We start from the raw sequence: 18960 nt of genomic DNA, 5'->3' as shown, positions 1-18960 counted from the left end.
CGCTCCGCCCCAAGATGGCGCCCGGCGCTGAGGGGAGTTCCGGTGCCACCATGGCGGCGACGCGGCTGGAGCTGAACTTGATGCGGCTCCTGAGCCGGTGCGAGGCGCTGGCGGCGGAGCGGCGGGACCCCGAGGAATGGCGGCTGGAGAAGGTGAGGCCGCCATGCCCCTCCCGCCCCTCTGCCCCGCAGCACCGCGTCCGGCCCCTCAGTAACCGAGACGGGAGCGCTGTGGTGTTACACCCACAGCCTTTGCCAGACAGGGGATTTCTCCTTAGTGCTGTCATTTAAAATCTTGTTTTTGCCCTCAGTATGTGGCTGCTCTGGAGGACATGCTCCGGGAGCTGAAGAAGCAGTCCAGGTGAGCGCCCTGAGCCCCTGGGTGCCTGTTGCGGGTTTGTGCCAGGGGAGGTTTAGGTTGGATACCAGGAAAAATTCCTTCAGTGAAAGTGGTAAAACACTGGAAAGGGCTGCCCAGAGAAGTGATGGAGTCACCATCCCTGGAAGTATTGGAAAAGAGAGCAGATGTGGCACTTAGCAGTATGGTTTAGTGGGAATGGGGGGATTCAGTCAAAGGTTGGATCTGGTGATCTTGGAGGTCTTTTCCAACATTAATGACACTGTTATTCAATAATCTCTTACCTGTAAATCAGCCATAGCCCACAAACACTGCAGCAATGTGTCTTCCCTGTGGAAATACATATTCCTTGAGCCTTCCCTGCCTCGGAAAAGGTGATTTTCATTTTCAGAGGATTTACAAATGTATTCCTGACCTAAGGCTATTTCTGCTTCTTTGAAAAACCATGTGGGTTTTTTTTATTATTTCACTTGGAAAGTAGAATGCTAGAAAATGCTGATAACTTTTGGTTTTGATGTTGTTATCTTTCAATTCCAACAGCAAGCCAGCCCCTGAACTGCTGAATGAATACTCTCGCAAAGTGGACTTTTTAAAGGGACTCCTAGAAGCTGAAAAATTGGTAAGATTTACTAGTTCAGCTTGAAAAGAGACACCGGCAGAGGATAAAAGGGCCGACTCTTAACAGGGGTTAATCCAAATTGGGAGCTCCTGCTGATATCCCCAGGAGAGGTGCCATGGTTACATTTAAAGGAAGGTGGAAACATAAATTAGATGACATTTACTGACCAATAAGATAAATTAAGGTATGGATACTGGGAAATGGACATTTAGGACAGCCTATGGAGAAACACTTGAGGGGCTGACCCCTGGCCAATCACTTGATGTCCTGGACTGAAAGTTCTAGATGGAGGGGATGGGATGCTGAGTGAGTGACACAGAGCCAGGGTGGGGATTTGGGGATGATCTTAGCAAAGGAAAGGGATTACACAGGTAGAGGGAGGGGGTACAAGCTGGGGTAAACAATTTGGGAAAAATACGGGGATGCAAAACTAAAACTACTACAAAGTATAAAAACACACTACAACAGGGAAGCAGCTATGGGATACAAAACCAAAACTAATTAGGGAGGGGGATACAAAACCAAAACTAATTACAAAGTATAAAAACACACTACAACAGGGAAGCCGCTGTGGGATTGCACCCCCTTCCCTGTGGGTCACACCCCAGCTGCCTCGCGCCGCACAGTGTCATATCCATGACGGCTTTTTCCCACTGCCAGTCTTCATCCACAGAAAAAGCTCTGGCCAACCAGTTCCTGGCCCCGGGGCGCACCCCGACGACAGCCAAGGAGAGAACCCCGGCCACCAAAACCGTGCACCTGCAGACCAAGGCGCGCTGCACGGGCCAGATGAGGAGCGAGCTGCTCGGCACAGTATGTTCACTGCTTCTTTACAGATTGTCCTGCTTGTGTTCAGCTGCCTCACAAGTGTCCCAGGCTGGGTGGGGAGGCACCTCTTTATCTCTAAATCCTGGGCACAGGCACTCTGCCAGGCCTGTCCTTTATCACTGACCCTTTGTAATCTGCTGTTTTGGTTCTCTTTCTCCTCCCAGGACCCCCTGGCTGCTGATGGTAAGTTCAATCTGTTGGTTCCTCCAACTGTGTGTTACAGAGAGGGGAAGAGGGAGGTCAGGTATTCAATATTTCCCCAAGTGTACTTTTAATTTAGTGCCTCACTTCTTTTCAAGACAACAGATTTTAAAAACAAAACCCCTGACAGATGAAAGCAGAAGCGTTGTTATCAATGGTGGCAGGGACTTGTAGGTAGCTCTTTTTGTAGCATTCATGCAGAAACAGACATTCTAATTACAGAATTAGCAGGGACAATTTATTTTGTGCCTGTTCCCTTCTGCTCTGAGCAAGCCATGTGATCCTGGGTGCTTTGAGTAGGTGTTGTTCAGTTCCTCTGGAATACACAGCCATGTTATTCACGTAGGGAACTGGGAGGAATTAATTTGAGGTTTCCATGGCTACTGTTAGAGCGGCTGGAGCTGGGCCAATCTAACGTGTCCTGAAAGAACACCCAGACACACAGGCTGAAACCCTGCCCTCAGGGATGTGATTCAGCTGGGGTTTTTCCCCTCTTTTGATGTTCTGTGTCCTCTTTTCCCTGCAGAAAGCAGGTAGGCATTTGACACCCATATTCCTTGGGGTAGAGGCTAAGTAGGATTTGGATATCCAAAAATCCCTTACAGGAGACTTGTTTTTTCAGCCTGTGATTGCATGAGAATTTATAATATGCTAAGCACTTTTTTTTTATTTTCCCAGATTCTGAGGAGTTGAACATAAGGAGGCGAAAGTAAGTCAGAATTTCTCATTCCAGTGCTCAGGGTTTTGGGAACTGTTTTCCCAATGACCTTTAGAGAAACCAAAATATATAATGCCTTCAGTTGACTTCAGTGGGCTTTGTTGTCTTGTAGAGATGTAAAACCTGGGGAAAACCTGTGAGATCAACCCACAAGGAAATGTAAATCCCTTTTTTTCCCTGGTGCTCTTGCAGAGGCCTCACATCAGACGAGAAGCAGTCGGCAGTGGAGCTGGATGCTGTGCTGCAGCATCACCAGGACATGCAGGAGAAGCTGGCTGAGGAAATGCTCAGCTTGGCTCGCAGCCTCAAAAACAACACCCTGGCTGCCCAGAACGTGATCAAACAGGACAACCAGGTAGTGCCTGTTGAGCTGTGGCCCCTCAAGTTTTGCAACCCACAAGGTTCAAGTGCTGATGTGTGAAATCCTGCAGCTTGATTCCTGGTGGGATCAGAGTGGATCTGCAGCTGAACCTTTTCTCTGTTGGGGGAAGCTGCCAGAGCTGGTAGCTGTAAGGCTGACCCTGTTTGCTCTCTTTGCTCCACAGACACTGTCACACTCCCTCAGGATGGCAGACCAGAACTTTGAGAAGCTCAAGGATGAATCCGACCGCCTGGAACAGCACGCCAAGAAATCTGTCAACTGGCTGCTGTGGATAATGCTAATTGTAGTTTGTTTTATATTCATCAGCATGATTCTCTTCATCAGGATTTTCCCCAAACTGAAATGAAAATTTTATTTTACTTAAAGCTGGCTGTAGTGCAGTGGGAAAGCTCAGCTGGTGTGAGAACTGTCACAGTCTTAGAGGCTGTGCAAGGCCTGCCTTGCATCTCCCAGTGGAGGAAGGCTTTCCTGAGGAAGGCTTTCCACACTTCCATTCTTGTTTACTTGGTGACTCTTGTTGCCTCTTGCAACAACAGTCAACCTGTGAGGTAAGGATGAGAATTTACACTGAGCTGCTAACAAGTTCTTTAGTGGATAAATACATTGTTAATGTGTTTGTGACAAATGTTATGGCTCCTAAAAGGCATTTAGTCAATACAAAGTTAAATAACAGTTGAAGTCTTACATTCTTTCCTGTGTTCACAGCTTTTCTGTACTGACCTAGGAGCTTGCTGCCAACAGGATATTTAATTTCAGTTCTGTGCATACACAGCTGCAGTGTAGAAAGAGAATTCTGCTGTTCAGGTGCTTGCTTGGCTCAGATTCAGAGTACCAACAGGTAAAACTCTTCTCAGGCTCACAGTTTGCCCAGATGGGTATTTGGGACTTTGGACTTCACCATCTTCTCCAGTTCAGATTACTACAGGACTGGAGCTGCTTTCTGTGCAGTGTTTGCCTCCCTTTTGTGTGTGCAAATGTTCTCACTTCTCATTGTGGTGTTGGTGCTGTTCCATGAAGGAAACACCGTGACCCTGCCACCTTCCAACTGTACACACAGTGCTGCAGGTGGCACAGACCTCACCTGTGCAAACATGCTTGTGCTGCAAGATGAGGGCAAAGGAAGGTGGTGTCTTCAAGATGGAAATAATAATTTTAAAATATTCAGCTTTTCTTTTTTGAGCAAATTATCCCTGTTGTCTTAAGAGTTCACTAAAATAAAACAGAGAAAAAAGAAACTCATATTTTTAAAACACTGCTGATGCTAGAAAAACTTGGAGACTGTAGCAAAGCAGGGTTTGTGTGACAGCCTGAGAGTGTCTGTAGGTGCCTGAGATAAGCTGAAAGCAAACCCTTGTGCATCCTGCTGAGCAGTGTTCAGGTGTCCCACGGAGGAGATGAGGGGCAGCAGGTGACCCTGGCTGTGCTTTGGTCTGGAACCAAACCATGGGGTGTTCCAGCCTGGCTGCTGAGCCCAGCAGCCCCAGGAATGGTGGGGGAAGAGCTGTTTGTCACAGCTGGGTTCTTAGGAATATCCAGCTTTGCTTTGAACACATCCCACAGCACCAGGCTCTGTGTCAGAGCTGTGCTCTCCTGTACAGAAATGTGACATTTCTATTTCCCATCTCTGGTAATGAAGGCTGTTAACATTTTTTACACAAAATATTTCTGGTTTTTAACACAATGTTTGCAATGTAGTATACCACTCACTTATGGATTATCAAATGAATAATTATATTATGAGGTACAGCTTTTAATTCCAGCTACTCAGATATCTGCAATATACTCCTGTTTTATTTACCTTGAATTTAGAGAAATTTAGAGTTGTAGCAATCAATTTATGGACATTTCTACTTTTCCCAGTTGTTTTCCTTCATCTGTATGTAATGTTTGACATTTCACTGTGCTTCATTAGTCAATGCTGTGTCACCAAATTATTTTTTCAATTCTGATTGCTCACTACTTTCCCTGCAGGCATTTCAATGCCAAGCTCTTCTCTTAGAGGCTGAATGTGATGCTGGAATGGTTTTTGTGTGTGAGATTTTGGGATGCAACATTAATGCTTCATTGTCCATAACACTGTCCTCTTTATTACTTGAAATAAATTATTTTTTCCTACTTTACAAAGGTTTGCTGCATCACTGCAGACAAGTTTAAAACTGACTTTTGCTATCAGCAAAATGGGTTGCCTGTAACTTTTTGGCACTTATAAATTAGGAAATTTTTGATTGGAAAGACATGAAAGGGAGCTGCTAGTGATAGCTTGTCTCCAAGAAAACATCCTCTACTCCAAGTTACAGATATTGATTTACAAAGAAGCCTGCACGGAGTGAGTTCAGAAACCACTTAACTTTGCCCATTGACATTTCATGGGTGTTTGTTGTGTTGAATGAACACCAGGAGTGAACCCTGGAACACTTTTTGTTATCTCCAGCAGCCGTTGAGCACTGAGCCTCTGCTTCCTGGGGCTTCTCTCCCAGGTGGAAAAATGTTCCCTTCTCCTCCCAACCCAACAGATCCACTGCCCTGCACACAAAGGCTGGGTTGTTGTCTTTGCTTTTCTCGAGTTCATTTAGCAATTGCAGTCATTCAGCACCACTTTGAAGATGGGAGCCGGTGCTATTTAGAATAAACAATGACTCAGGGCTTTGTGACATTTCCCAGATGAATGACAGTTTTTATTTTTGACTGACCTGTGGGGGGTGGTGGATGCTCTGCTGCTCCAGCCCTCAGCTCCATTTCATGGCACAGGGCTCTGCAGAATAATACATCTAGAATATGTATAGAAATGGCCTTCTGTGAGAGTTGCTTAACTTTCCCAAAAGCTTGGGAAATCCAGATGGGCAGATGTTTATCAGGCACAGGGCTGGGCCTTGCTTGGTTTCTTGGCAGACTACCTGCTTTGAGAGAGCAAGGAAAATTAATCCAAAACCCTTTTGGAGGCTTGGGTCACGTCAGGCCAGTGGATGCAGAGGTTCAGAGTCTGCAGCAGTGGCTCTGGGTCAGTCTGAGCTTTTCTGGCAAACACCCTTGGTGGCAGAGACTGTGTGTGTTACAGTGTCAGTGTTCAGCAGTGTCCTCAGCACAGATGGGATGTGCTGGAAGGATCCTTCACAGGCAGAGTGCTGGATGCCATGGTTCCTGTGGCTGGGCAGTGCCAGGTTTTGGGCACGTGCTCCTTTGGGTTTCTTTGCAACCTGAGGGGCTGTGAGCAGCTATCCTGCCAAAAGGGAATATCCCATGAAGAGTGAAAAGGAGGGAATGGGCAGAGCAGGTTCTGCTCCTGACTGTTCTCTGTGTGACACCCAGTGTCACCTCCCTTCTCACTGTCTGCTGTAAACCTGCCATGAAAGCTCAGAATTGAGTCTTGTGATTTATAGTTACGATTTAGTTTCTTTTACAAAGGAATTCTTCCCTGTGAGGGTGGGGAGGCCCTGGCACAGGGAGCTGTGGCTGCCCCATTGCTGGAAGTGTTCCAGGCCAGGCTGGATGGGGCTTGGAGCAACCTGGGATAGTGGAAGGTGTCCCTGCCCATGGCAGGGGTGGGATGGGATTGGCTTTAAGATCCTTCCAACCCAAACCATTCTGTGAATCCAATCACAAAAACTGTAAGGGCAGTGCTAGAGCAGCTCAGAGCAGATACTGAAATGTCACAGTCTGCAGCAGAATTCCCAATGCAATTCCCAAGTGCCAGGGCCTGGCATGGGGCTGGCTGGGAGCTCCTGTCCTGACCTGCCCCACTGCTGGGAATCCGTGTGCACTTGTGTCCCACTGAACGGGAGTGACATTAAACCCAACGGCACTAAATCAATACCACCTGTCACATGATGCCACCGTGACATTTCTGGCATCAGCTCTCCCTCTAATAGGAGCTGGAACTGGGAAGCAGCAGCAGTTAGTGAATAATGGATCAGATACGCCTGATTTGTAACATTTACAGAGGGAGGGCGTGTCTCCCAGCGACAGAACAAACCGGTTATCAAACGGGAACTGGGAGTTCTGACTCGTCCAAAACACAAACCCTGAGCAGTGCAGAGCACACAGCAGGGCTTGGGAACCCTGGTGCTCCCTCCAAATTAGACTCTGGATCAACAAAAACAGGCATTAGTGTCAAGAAATAACCGAGGAAGGAGGGGCTGGGGGTGAGCTGTGGGTCAGAACTGGTGTAGCTGGTGGCTGTGCTGTGGTCACTGCCCTGCACAGGGTGGCTGATGGAGAGCAGGGAGCCTGGCAGGAGGTTGTGCAAAACACACCTGGGGCTGCCTGAGGTGAGCAGGGAAGCTGTAGGGAGGATGGAGGTCACATCTGTCTGGCTGTCTCACATCTGGGCCCTGCTCGCCAGACCCAGGTTGGGAACGCTGACAGTATTTTGGCTTTTTCAAGTTGAAAACTTTGATGCTGAATTAGAACAAAAATATTCTTACAAGGAATTAAAAATAAGTTGAATATTGCATCTGCCTCTGTGACACCCAAAATTCAAACTGCACAAAACCAGAAACTGGACCAAAAAAAAGCTAAAACGAGGCAGTGCTGCAGTTGGCCATGAAGAGCTGGAATTTACATCCTTCATCTCCAGGGTCTTTGACCTGCATGTAGCAGAGAGATGTCCTCTGCCATTTTCACCCTGGCCAAAATTTGTATTTGCTCATGTAACAATAGAATTCTCCAGAAGGATCTGACAGTGTTTCCTGTTCCAACAGCAAAAAGCTGAGACTTCTGTCCTCAGCACATAAAGTGACCGGATCTCCATCCTCTGAGCCTTCTCACTGACAGAAGTCACTTATCGGATTTGGTGTGGACGGAAGGAAGGGTAAGAAAGGAACTCTGTCAATCCGTGACGTGAAATATTTCATATTAAAAGATTTGGCCGAGGGTTTTGTGTGACTCTAAACAGGATAAGATAATTTTCCAAGGTCAGCTCTCCTGTGCTCTCAGCGTTAGGTTTTAGTCACTGAGAAGTCAATCCTGTAAACCTTCACAGCAACATCCTGCCAGTGATGCAGAGACTTGGCTGTTGTTGGCCTCTGCTGCATCTTCAAAGGGCAGGAGGCTGCAAAACGTGCAAATTGCCTGGTGAGAAATGGGTGAGCAGGAAAAGGGCCTGGCAAATCAATAAAAACAGAGCAACCCCAGCCATGGGGTAACTCTTCACCCAGGCAGTTGCAACTTGTTGTTAAGAGAAGGCCACAGTGAACTGGTGGAGCAGAAAGTGGGAATTGTGAGCTCAGCTCAGCCCCAGGCTGCTGTGTGGCTTTGGCTCCTGAACTGGTTTTAAGCAGTTTAGTTCCTAAAACAGAATTGGTACCAATGAACCTTCTTGGTGAGTCAGCTGTTCCAAAGCTCCTTTTGGGCGCAAAGTTTGTGTTCCTTGACTATTCCAAAGCTGGTTAATTGATGAGGAACTTTAATTTGTATGGCTAAAGACACATAGCCTAAAACCCACCCATGTGTTCCAGTATATAGAAAAAAAGATGTGTTGGTTCTCAAGGTGTGAAGCTCTCAGCAGCTCCATGAATTGGTACCAATGAACCTTCTTGGAGAGTCAGCTGTTCCAAAGCTCCTTTTGGGCACAAAGTCTGTGTTCCTTGACTATTCCAAAGCTGGTTAATTGATGAGGAACTTTAATTTGTATGGCTAAAACCAACCCATGTGTTCTAGTATATAGAAAAGAAGATATGTTGCTTCTCAAGGTGTGAAGCTTTCAGCAGTTCCATGTGTTGGTGGCTGGGAGCTGAGCTGGGATCTCTCTCCACAGACACTTGTGACAGTACAAGGATGTCAACATTGAAGCTGCTTTACAAAGTCATTGTCCCCACCTGTTTGTGCAAATGTGGCTCCTGCTCCAGGGATGGGCTTCCAGTTCTGAGCAGCACTGATCTGCAGGAGGGATCTGGTGGGAACTTGGTACTCTTAGGATGGTTTGATGTGGAGGCATCTGTAGGACAGAGCAGCAGACTTTGGACAAGGCCTGGAGGGACAGGACACAGGGAATGGCTCCCACTGCCACAGGGCAGGGCTGGGTGGGATATTGGGAATCAGGAATTGTGGAATCCATCCCTGGAATGGATTTCCCACAGCAGCTGGGGCTGCCCCTGGATCCCTGGCAGTGCCCAAGGCCAGGCTGGACAGGGCTGGGAGCAGCCTGGGACAGTGGAAGGTGTCCCTGCCATGGCAGAGGGTAGAATGAGATGGTCCCCAAGGTCCCTTCCAACCCAAACCATTCCATGATTTAAGTAATGAATGGATCAAACCAAAGCAAATAAGTCTTTGTATGGTCAAACAGATGGATACACTCTATTGCAAGTCTCTCTGTACTTATTTTCTCAGGAGCATTCAGATCTGAACCCCCATGTCTGTGATTGTCACAGTTCATAGCACTTATCCCTGCTTATTTCCAAGTTATTTTAACCAAACCATAAAACATCTGTAGTGAAGAGGAAGAAATGTTACTGTTGCCAACATTTAATATATCAAACTGGTGATTTCAGTAGCTTCTTGAGTCAGGAATAAAAGAAGAGCCTGCATTGCAGCTATTAGGAAAAAAAAAAAAAAGAGTAAGCAGGTGTTGGCTTAGTTTCTAAGCGCCCACATTGCTCCTGTTGGTTTATCTGATTGCAAACCAAGTGCACTGTAGCATGATGAATATGTAGCAGTGAATGTATGGGAAAGATGCTGGAAAGGTTGCACCCTGATGTTCTTAATCAGTAATTAGAAACTAAAAATAGTATTTTAAGGAAAGATAATAAATCTGTAGCCTTTAATCCTCATGTGCCAATGTGTAAGCTGTTATCATTATTACATGAAAGGCAATGAGAACATAAGTGAGTAAGCAAGAGCAGGTTGCTGTTACAGTCCCAGTAAAAATTCCACACAGCCCGAGCTGTCCAGGTGATGTTTGGCTCTGTCTGTTTTATGCAAAGTCTACACTCATAAAGCAGGTTAATTTGCAAACAGAGAATGCATACTTTTGTTGTTTATTTCCATTCCTTAACTGCCCTTACTTCCTGAAGCAGTCAATGAGTGGGGTTCCAAGTCTCTCTGCACTTGCCAGCTCGAGGCAGCAGCATGGATTTGGGAAAAAAGGACAGAAATGGGGGAAATGCTGTCCCATGACTGTGGCTCTGATACATCAATGGGCTGAATCAACAGCTCCTGTGCTGTGCAGACACACATCTGCTGTGCTGATGACAGAGAAAGCATCCCCACTTAAGCAGAGCCTTTCATCTCAGCATTTAAATAGTCTGCAAATGCCAAGATGTAGTTATTGCTGCACAGGTATCATCCCAGCTAATCCTGCTTCCTCTGGTCAAATCAGGCTGCCAGCCTTACCCTGTCCAACAGGGAAACCTCAAACAACGTCAGGGGCTGAATCACAGCAGCAGAGCCACGGTTCCACTGACCAGCCCTCCCCTCATCCACACTCTGTCTGTCCCTGGCACAACTGCAGGGATTCTTTACCCGGAAAAGCAATGCAAAGTATTTTAAATAGGGTAAACTCATAGTGCAATTCAGTGTTCAGACAAAGGGACTGAGACACAGTGACCTGCTGGTCACCACTGGCCTGCGCAGGGGCTCTCCATGTCAGGCAGAAGTGAGAGATCTGTTGTAAGCCAAAGATGGTGGGATAAAAATGTTAAAAATGTCTATTTGCCAAGCATTTTTGAATTAAAAAAGGCTTTTTTTCCCAGCAGTTTAAAACTCATTTGTCTCGCAGAAATGGCTGAAAGCAAGAGCCAGATAAAATTACTGGAAGTTGCCAGGAAACGTACTGTCATGGCTTAGTGCGAGTGCAGCGCAGAGATGATTTAAAAAGGCACCAAATGGTGAATCCCACTGGAAAAAGAACCAGAAAACCAGAAATCTACAATGGCTCTTTGGGTTCTGTGATACTAAAAGCAGTGGCAGTGGTAGATGGTATCCTCATCCCAAGCTCTGTCCAGCTCTGTGGCAATTCATCCTTTACAAGAGGAGGAGAAGGGACATGGGCACAGCCAGGGCAGCAGCCTGGGCTGTCAGCACTGGGGACAGAGAATCCCAGAATGGTTTGGGTTGGAAGGGACTTTGGGGACCATCTCGTTCTACCCCTGCCATGGCAGGGACACCTCCCACTGTCCCAGGCTGCTCCAAGCCCTGTCCAGCCTGGCCTTGGGCACTGCCAAGGATCCAGGGGCAGCCCCAGCTGCTCTGGGCACCCTGTGCCAGGGCCTGCCCACCCTGCCAGTAAAAATCTTTTCCCAAATCTCAAACCTAACCCTACTCTCCTTCCATTTGAACCCACAGCGAGGTGAGGCTGCTCAACTCCTGCGTTTCACTCGCTGAACGCTACCGAGGCCACAGCGGCTGCTCGGGCAGCGCCAGCAGGGCTCACAGCCGGCCTGCACGGGTGGGCGGACAGCAGGACGGACGGACAGATGGCTGGTTGGACGGACGGATGGCTGATGGGCGGCTGATGAAGGGTGCCTGGAAGCCGCTGCCGCCGCTGCTCCTCCCCCGGCCCGTCCCGTCCCGTGCCCGCGCTCCGCGCCGCCTCTTGCGGCCGCCCCGCTCGGCTCGCAGCTGACGGGGGCAGCCCCTTGTTTACTGGCCGGGGCGCCGCCGCCAGCCCGGCCTGCGCTGGAAGGGGCCGCCGGGCCGGGGCCGACACCGCGGGCAGGGAGGGGCCCGGCGCTATAAAGGGGCTCCGCGGGGGCTCCACCGGCGATGCTCGGCCGGGCCCGGCCCCCGCGCCCGCCCCGCGGGCTCTGATTCGCGCCGGGCGGCGGCGGCCGCGGCAGCGGCGCGGGATGGGACCGAGAGCGGCGGCGGCGGCGGCGGCGCTGGCCGTGGCCGTGGTGCTGGGAGCCTGGTGCGGCCGCGGCCGCGGCGAGAGTGAGTCGGGGCCCGGCCGGGAGGGTTGGGGGGCGGCGGCGGCGGCGGCGGCGGCGAGGGCCCGGCCCCGCCGTGCCCTTTGTACCTGCGCGGGGCCCGCGGGCAGCGCGGCCGCGGCCCGGAGCGCTCCCGGGTCACCTTCACCCCCGGCCCGGGGAGGGCCCGGCGGCGGCCGAGATTGGAGGGAGGGCAGCGGCTGCTCCGGCGCGTCCCGGCCCGCGGGGCCCCGCGCGGGCGGGCGCTGGGCCGGGGTCAGCGGGGGCCGCGCCCGGGGCAGGCGCGGGGAAGGGCACGGGCCCCTCTCGGTGCCGCTCCCCGGCTCCTTCCGTGGGCACTTGCCCCGTCCCTTCCCCGGTTCCTCCCCGCGTCCCCTGCCCAGTCCCCTTCCCGGGCCCTGACAGGGTCTGTTCCTCGGTTCCCTCCCCGATCCCTTTCTCGGACCCCTCTCCGACCCCTTCCCTGGGTCCCCTCCCTCGATTCACTCCCCGGTCCTTTCCCCGATTCTTTCCCGTGTCCCTTTCTCCCGTGCCCCTTTCCCAGGTCCTGTCCCATGTCCCTTTCCCTGGTTCCTTTCCCGTGTCACTTTCCCAGTTCCTTTCCCGTGTCCCTTCCTGGCTGCTCTCCCCGGTCTCTTCCCCGGTCCCTTCTCGGTCCCTTCTCGGGTCCCTTCCCTGATCCCTTCCCCGGTGCCCTCCCCAGCCCTGTGCCCCCGCCGCTCCTCGGCTGCCTCAGAACCGGCTCCGGTTTCAGGAGGGTTTAGTGTGGCCAGACGCGGAGGTTTTGTCTTTAACCACTTTTAGGTAGTGTGCCAAATCCACAGGTATTAAGATGGGAGAGCTCCGGGGGGAGGCTCTGTGTGTACACAGGGGCTTGTAAAATACAAGACAGGGGAATAAAGATGTTGTGTTGGAGGTCACAAGCTTGTTAAACCCACGGCTGGCTCGAGGTTAAGCCTTACGAGCTGTTTTGATGGGCTACGTTAAATAAACTTGCTCAGGAAATCCTTTTAATGAGAGGTTCTTTAATTTAGGTGATTCTTACAAGTTTTTTTGACAAAAGGAAAATATTTATTTAAAGACAGCTAACTGGATCCGTGGGTCATGTCTCCCATAGAAAATCTACCTGTTGGCTTTCCCATCAGAAAAGGCAAGAGCAAGAGAATCAGTTCAAGTACAAACAACACAGTGATGGACATTATTGGGATATGTATGGGATTCAGATAATAAAGCAGCATGTTCCTGTAAGACAACCTCTTTTTCCAGCAATAGGACAAGTCCTATATTTCAAAAATAACCCAGTTTCTTCCCTGACGCGTTTGAAACCTCACAAGAGGCCGGTGACACTGTGTTACCTTGGGACAGTCAGCCCCAGCTGCTGTGGGCAAACCTGCCCTCCTCCAGCAGAGATGGAAAAGGCAGTTGACATATAGCACTAATAATAAATAAATACGTGTGCAACTGGAGTCCAGCAGTTCCTAATTTGAAAACACTATTATTATTACTGCCACAGCACAGCCTGTGATTTGGTTATTTATTTAAATCATATTTGGTTTTTGGGGTTCAAGCGTGTTTATGTTCTAAACTCCCTGATCTTTGCTGTGTTACAGCGTGGTAGGAAAATGTACTCTTGAGTTCATGGATGGAGGAGCAAGGGCACAAGACAGCAAAGCAAAGCGTGGGCTGGAACATTTCCGTGTCATTTTTACCATGCAAATACTTGATGAGGTATCCTACAGACAGGGTTCTGATGATTGAACCTGATTTGAAAGGTTTTGTGGTGTTTGATTCCATTTTCTGGCTCAGTTTTCTGGGAATGGTGAGGTCACGGAGCAGCACGGTGGGGACAGAAAGCAGAAACAAAAAACCAGGGGGGGAAATGCGCGTACGAGAGCTGCATGAGCAAACAAGTTGTTCCCTGAGCAACGGGGCTGATGGAGGCAGCTTTCTTGGAGATCTGTGCCCTGTGTTCCCACAGAAAACCTCTCCAGGGACAAAACTCCCCCCATCCATGGTTTTTCCTTGTGCTCTGTGAATTCCTCTCCCCTCTGGTGCCTTGAGGCAGAGTTGGGGGCAAGCAGCAGGTGGATGGAGGTGGTTGAGTAGAAAAATGGGGTGAATGGTAAAGTTCACATTGACATCCAGATTATGACTTTCTCCTCCTCAATCCATCCCCTTTTCCTAAATATTTTAGGAGTACTTCAAATGAAAACACAATATTCATACTAACCACTCTTCCTCTCCTACATGTGGTTAAGGGTAGTTGTTGAGTTCAGGAATTACTGACAGGAGGGGAAGAAAGGGTTAAGGAAAGGAGGCCTGACTTGTGCATAAAATGAAGATCCATATATCTCGTTTTGGGAAGAAAGACAGTTTTGTGTAATTTTTTTTAATGACTGTGTAAACATAATGCAACTTCTTGAAATAAATCTCGCACATGACTCATGCCTGTCAGTTCATTAGCTCTGGTATTTGGGGTGGGATTTACCTCACCTAGTTTTAGGCATCTGCTAATGGAGCAGCTTCCTTTGGGCTCCTTTTCTGGTTAATAGAAAACTGATCAATGCAGTCATGGATGTTTGGAATGCTCTTCCTCCCCTCCTGAACTCTTCCCCTAAATTTGGGAGCTGCACATGTGCTCCAGTACCTGCTGCTGATCTGAGTTGGGAATGCAGTTAAGAGATCTCTGTCTAAATCTTCCTGTGGGACAAATTTCCCTGTGAATTGCTGTAGTAACACACTTCTAAAATAGGTTACTTCTTAGTTAGTATCATATCTGGCTGATACAGATATTTTTGTGCTCATAAACTCATTAAGAAACTGTTCCCTTGTCCCACCTCAAGCCTGTGTTAGAGACTCAGTCTAGAATGAATTTTTTATGAAAATAAAAGTAGAAATAAAGGAGAGAAAAGTAGGAGAATAAAGTAGGAAAAGTGAGTGCAGAAGGGCAGGGCTGTACCAAACCCAGCGTGTCCTGTCCCTTTTTTGGGGACAGGCAGCACAGTGGCTGTCCCTGAATATTGTAAAACCCCAGAGCTTTCTGGAGGTCATTTTTGGGGTGAGTGCCTTGTGGAATATCAGTGGTGTTGATATGGGCAAGGTGTAGAACCTGTTCCTGCTGCCTTTGGAGCAGGGGGGATCCTCAGGAGTGTCAGCCCCAGCGCAGACCCCGAGTTACCCCAAGGGTGCTGTCCCTGGTTATCTCTGCGTGGAAATGGGGCAGGACAAGTCCTGTTTGCAGTTTGGGTTCTGAACCAAAGGAGGGGAGCACAAACACAGCCCAAACCAGGCTTTGAAGGGCGCACTTTGAGGGGTTTGCCCTTGGTTTGGGTGGTGAGAAGCTTCACTCATTTCTTTTTAGATTCACCTTTAGCCAACCTTTGTTCCTTAACACATCTTTTCAGAACATTTGGAGTTGTTAGCCTTTGGTCACCTTTTCTGTGAGGAATCTGTGTCAGGATGGGGAAAGCTGGGAGAGAGGGAGGTTTGGACCCTGTGGGGGTGCTCAGATGGTTGAGTTTTGTGGAAATTGGAAGATCTTTGAGGAAGATCTTTGAGCAGGTTTTGGGCTGTTTGGAGCAGGAGCAGCATGGCTCATGTTAGTGGTGATGTCCAGAAGCTTGAAAGGTCCAGGAGCAGAGTGATTTAACGTGGTTTTGAGGCAGGCAGTGTATCAGGCACCTGAGATATTCCCTGAGGTTTACAGGGGCTCATTTTGGAGTCCATATCCAGTTTGCTCAGCTCCAGGTATATGAGGTGCAGAACTGAAGCTTAAAAAAATCCATATTTCACAATTAGATGTTTTTTATGTGTATTAAACAATTGCTGCAGGCTAGCAGCTGTCACACAGTCCTTCCCTCTAACCTGGTACCAAGATGTTTTCCTGTCTCAGCAGTTAATCCCAAACATCCAAAAAAGTACAAGAAATCCCCAAAATCACGGAAAATCCCAAGAACATCCTTTTCCCAGTTCCCTAAAGCCACTTCTAAAAATCAGCTTTATGTAGAATTGCAATGCTTTTGACCCAACCCCAGCAAGTGTAATTTTTTTTTTGGCAATAGTTTGTTTATTCAGTAGGCAGCAAAGACTACAAAAAAAAAAAAAATCAGAATTAACCAATAGTTACCTCAAATGGTTTGTGATCCTTCTGTGCCAGATTCCCCTGATCTTGATTGTTAAAGGCCAGAGCTGTGAAGCAGTGAATCATTAAGGTTTGCTATCCACATGATTTACTATAAACAAGGTTTAAGTTCCAGCTATTCCCCTGGTTAGACTCTATCTTGAAAACTTAACCTCTGGCATCAGATCTGGTTTCTTCATTCAGGACTTGAAGGTTGTTACCAAACCAGTTTGTCCGAGAGGCTTTGGCATCTTGGGATTTGTTTGTTTGTTTGTTTGTTTTTTGAAGAGCGTGGCTTCAGCTTGGTTTTCTGGGGGGGGGGGCTGGTGGAACATGTGTAGGATGATTCAGTAATTTATTTTTTTATTTTGAGTGAGTAGCTTGGTAGCAGGGATGGAGCTGTGCTTCCTCTGGCAGCTCAGAGCTGTGCTGCTGTTTCTGCTGAAATTTAGGAATTTATGTCTAGTGGGGGTTTTGCACAGGAGCAGCTTTGGGCCTACTACTGGAGAATCAATTTGTGATTTTTTTTTTTTTTTTTATTTCCCTGAAAGCTGATTTATGTGTTTTTTTGAAACCAGGTTGTCTGTGTTATAATTGATGGCTCAACTTTGCTCTCCTTCTTCTGGGATCAAACCTGCCTTGCCTTCCTACTGAATGGTTGATTAATTCCCCTGTCCTTGCAGAAGAAATACTATCAAGAGAAGCTGTGGAAAAACACTTATTGCTTTGCTTAAAACTGCTTCTTGTTGTCTTGGTAACAATAAATTTATGGGGTGACTTAAGCTGCTACTGCATGAACAGGAGATATAAACTGCTGAAAATTCAAAGGCATGAAAAGATGGAGAAAACTCCAAGTAAAAAGCCCATTTTGTTTCAGATGTTCTTAATTCCTTATTATTCTCTTTGATCTTTGAGGTGTTAAAAAGAAGGAGCTAAGATACCAATTATCACTTAAAAGCTAAACTGAAGTAGAACCTGAAAAATAATTAAATGTGATTTTTCTCTAACTGTGGGGAAAAGCAGCTTATGAACCATGGCTGTTGTACTTCCAGCTCTGCTAGATGTGTATTTTTATTTCTTCAAAAGCTTCACTCATTTCTTTTTAGATTCACCTTTAGCCAACCTTTGTTCCTTAACACATCTTTTCAGAATATTTGGAGTTGTTAGCCTTTGGTCACCTTTTCTGTGAGGAATCTGTGTCAGGATGGGGAGAGCTGGGAGAGAGGGAGGTTTGGACCCTGTGTGGGTGCTCAGATGGTTGAGTTTTGTGGAAATTGGAAGATCTTTGAGGAAGATCTTTGAGCAGGTTTTGGGCTGTTTGGAGCAGGAGCAGCATGGCTCATGTTAGTGGTGATGTCCAGAAGCTTGAAAGGTCCAGGAGCAGAGTGATTTAAATTGGTTTGGAGTTTTTGAGGAGAGGGATGAGAGCTGTGAACTCCAGGGCTGCAGTGACCAGGAGTGGCAGGACACAGGGAATGGTTTCCACTGAAAAAAAAATGAAATTTAGATGGGATATTGGGCAGGAATTGTTCCCTGGCAGTGCCCAAGGCCAGGCTGGACAGGGCTTGGAGCACCTGGGACAGTGGGAGGTGTCCCTGCCATGGCAGGGGTGGCACTGGGTGGGCTTTGAGGTCCTTCCCAACCCAACACAAACCATTCTGGCATTCAGATCGTCCTCTCAGGATCCTTGCTGCCTGTGGATCTGTTCCTCTGCCAGGCAGGACCTTGAATTTCCTCAGTGCTGGGCACCCACCATGGGTGGCTCCTCCACACCGAGTTCCTTAACTCTGTTCCTGCACAAAAGGAAGATTTCCACAGCCTGAAAAAGCAGCCACAGCACTTTTGTTCTTAAGTGGGGAGGGAAGACACTGGCCCAGCTGTAAACAAAGGAGAGAATCCTTTGAGTGGGTGCAGTCTTCAAAAAGGAAAAATTCAGGAAGAATCCACCTGGATTTGAACATTATGGCTCTTTCCTCTTTGTGTCACTATATGTAAAGCTCACCAGCTATTAAACCACCACATCACAGCCCCAAGGGATCACCCAGCCTTACAAAACTGATCTGGACACAAAAATTTCACAGCAAGGATTGTCTGACTCCTGCTGGGGTTTAAAACCAAATTCTATGGTCTGGTTGATGTTTTTATGAAGTTGTTTTCAAAAGCCAGGCAGTGAGGAATGGGCTTTTCCTGGCCATTCCTCAGTGCAGATGCTCCCAGCCCTGCTCAGGGTGCCCTGGGTTTGTGTCCAGCCCCTGTGAGTCACCTCATTCTGCCCAAAATGATGAAAGGCACAGGCAATTGTGCTCAGGCCATTCATGCATCCCTTCAGCCACAGCCATAGCCTGCAGCTCTGACTCTCACAAGTAATTCCTGGTCTGTATTTTTTGACCTTTCCTCTCCCTGTCCATTCCAGCAGGCAGTGCATTATCCTGAGGTGGTGGGTACCACCCCAACACTGCTGTGCACCCCAAAATAATAATTATTAAAAAAAAAAAAAAGAACCAAGATGTTGCATTTTGAATTTATCTGGTAATTTTAGCTGCGCTGGTGACTTCAGTTGAATTCAGTCTTTCAGTTTCTTATGTGTCCCTCTGTTACTTCTCCTTTCACTGACCTGACCTGCCATGCACTTGCCTCTTTGGAAATACCAATGTTATTTATTGCAAATAAATATCCAGAGCGTTTAAGCTGAATCTGTTGCTCTCCCAGGTCTTTAATCCCAGGTTGGGATGTGCAACAGTACATTTTGGGGCAGAGGATTGTTGCTGGCTGGTCATCAGGTTCCTTTTCCCACTTTTTCCAAGTACATCCTTAATCCTTGAGGCACCGTGTGCATTGCCTTTTTTCTTCCAGAAAGCAATTTATGAAATGACT

General features: G+C 48.1%; 2 protein-coding genes across 2 annotated transcripts in view; both read left to right on the top strand.

Annotated features, from left to right (window-relative positions):
- The first annotated feature begins 13 nt into the window (after positions 1 to 13).
- On the top strand, positions 14 to 5229 carry USE1 (unconventional SNARE in the ER 1). The gene is made up of 8 exons (XM_059489928.1): positions 14 to 152; positions 311 to 360; positions 898 to 976; positions 1637 to 1789; positions 1969 to 1987; positions 2684 to 2714; positions 2916 to 3078; positions 3269 to 5229. The coding sequence occupies exons 1-8, from the start codon at positions 15 to 17 to the stop codon at positions 3449 to 3451; spliced, it is 816 nt and encodes a 271-aa protein (XP_059345911.1). The 5' UTR covers position 14; the 3' UTR covers positions 3452 to 5229.
- A 6603-nt stretch (positions 5230 to 11832) lies between these two features.
- The window catches only part of INSR (insulin receptor), a 62915-nt gene continuing 55787 nt past the window's right edge, over positions 11833 to 18960 (top strand). The window contains exon 1 of the mRNA XM_059490003.1: positions 11833 to 11970. Within this exon, the coding sequence (XP_059345986.1) occupies positions 11886 to 11970 (85 nt within the window). The 5' untranslated portion in view covers positions 11833 to 11885. The remainder of the gene's footprint in view (positions 11971 to 18960) is intronic.

The sequence above is a fragment of the Ammospiza nelsoni genome, chromosome 27 (genome assembly GCF_027579445.1).
Source record: "Ammospiza nelsoni isolate bAmmNel1 chromosome 27, bAmmNel1.pri, whole genome shotgun sequence".
Lineage (NCBI taxonomy): Eukaryota > Metazoa > Chordata > Aves > Passeriformes > Passerellidae > Ammospiza > Ammospiza nelsoni.
This window is presented reverse-complemented; position numbering and strand designations above follow the sequence as displayed.

Bases quoted from the DNA above. Each gene is read 5' to 3' on its own strand.
- USE1 (XM_059489928.1), top strand. From the start codon at position 15: ATGGCGCCCGGCGCTGAGGGGAGTTCCGGTGCCACCATGGCGGCGACG. The intron at 153-310 runs GTGAGGCCGCCA...TTTTGCCCTCAG, and splicing joins AGGAATGGCGGCTGGAGAAG to TATGTGGCTGCTCTGGAGGA. The intron at 361-897 runs GTGAGCGCCCTG...CAATTCCAACAG, and splicing joins GAGCTGAAGAAGCAGTCCAG to CAAGCCAGCCCCTGAACTGC.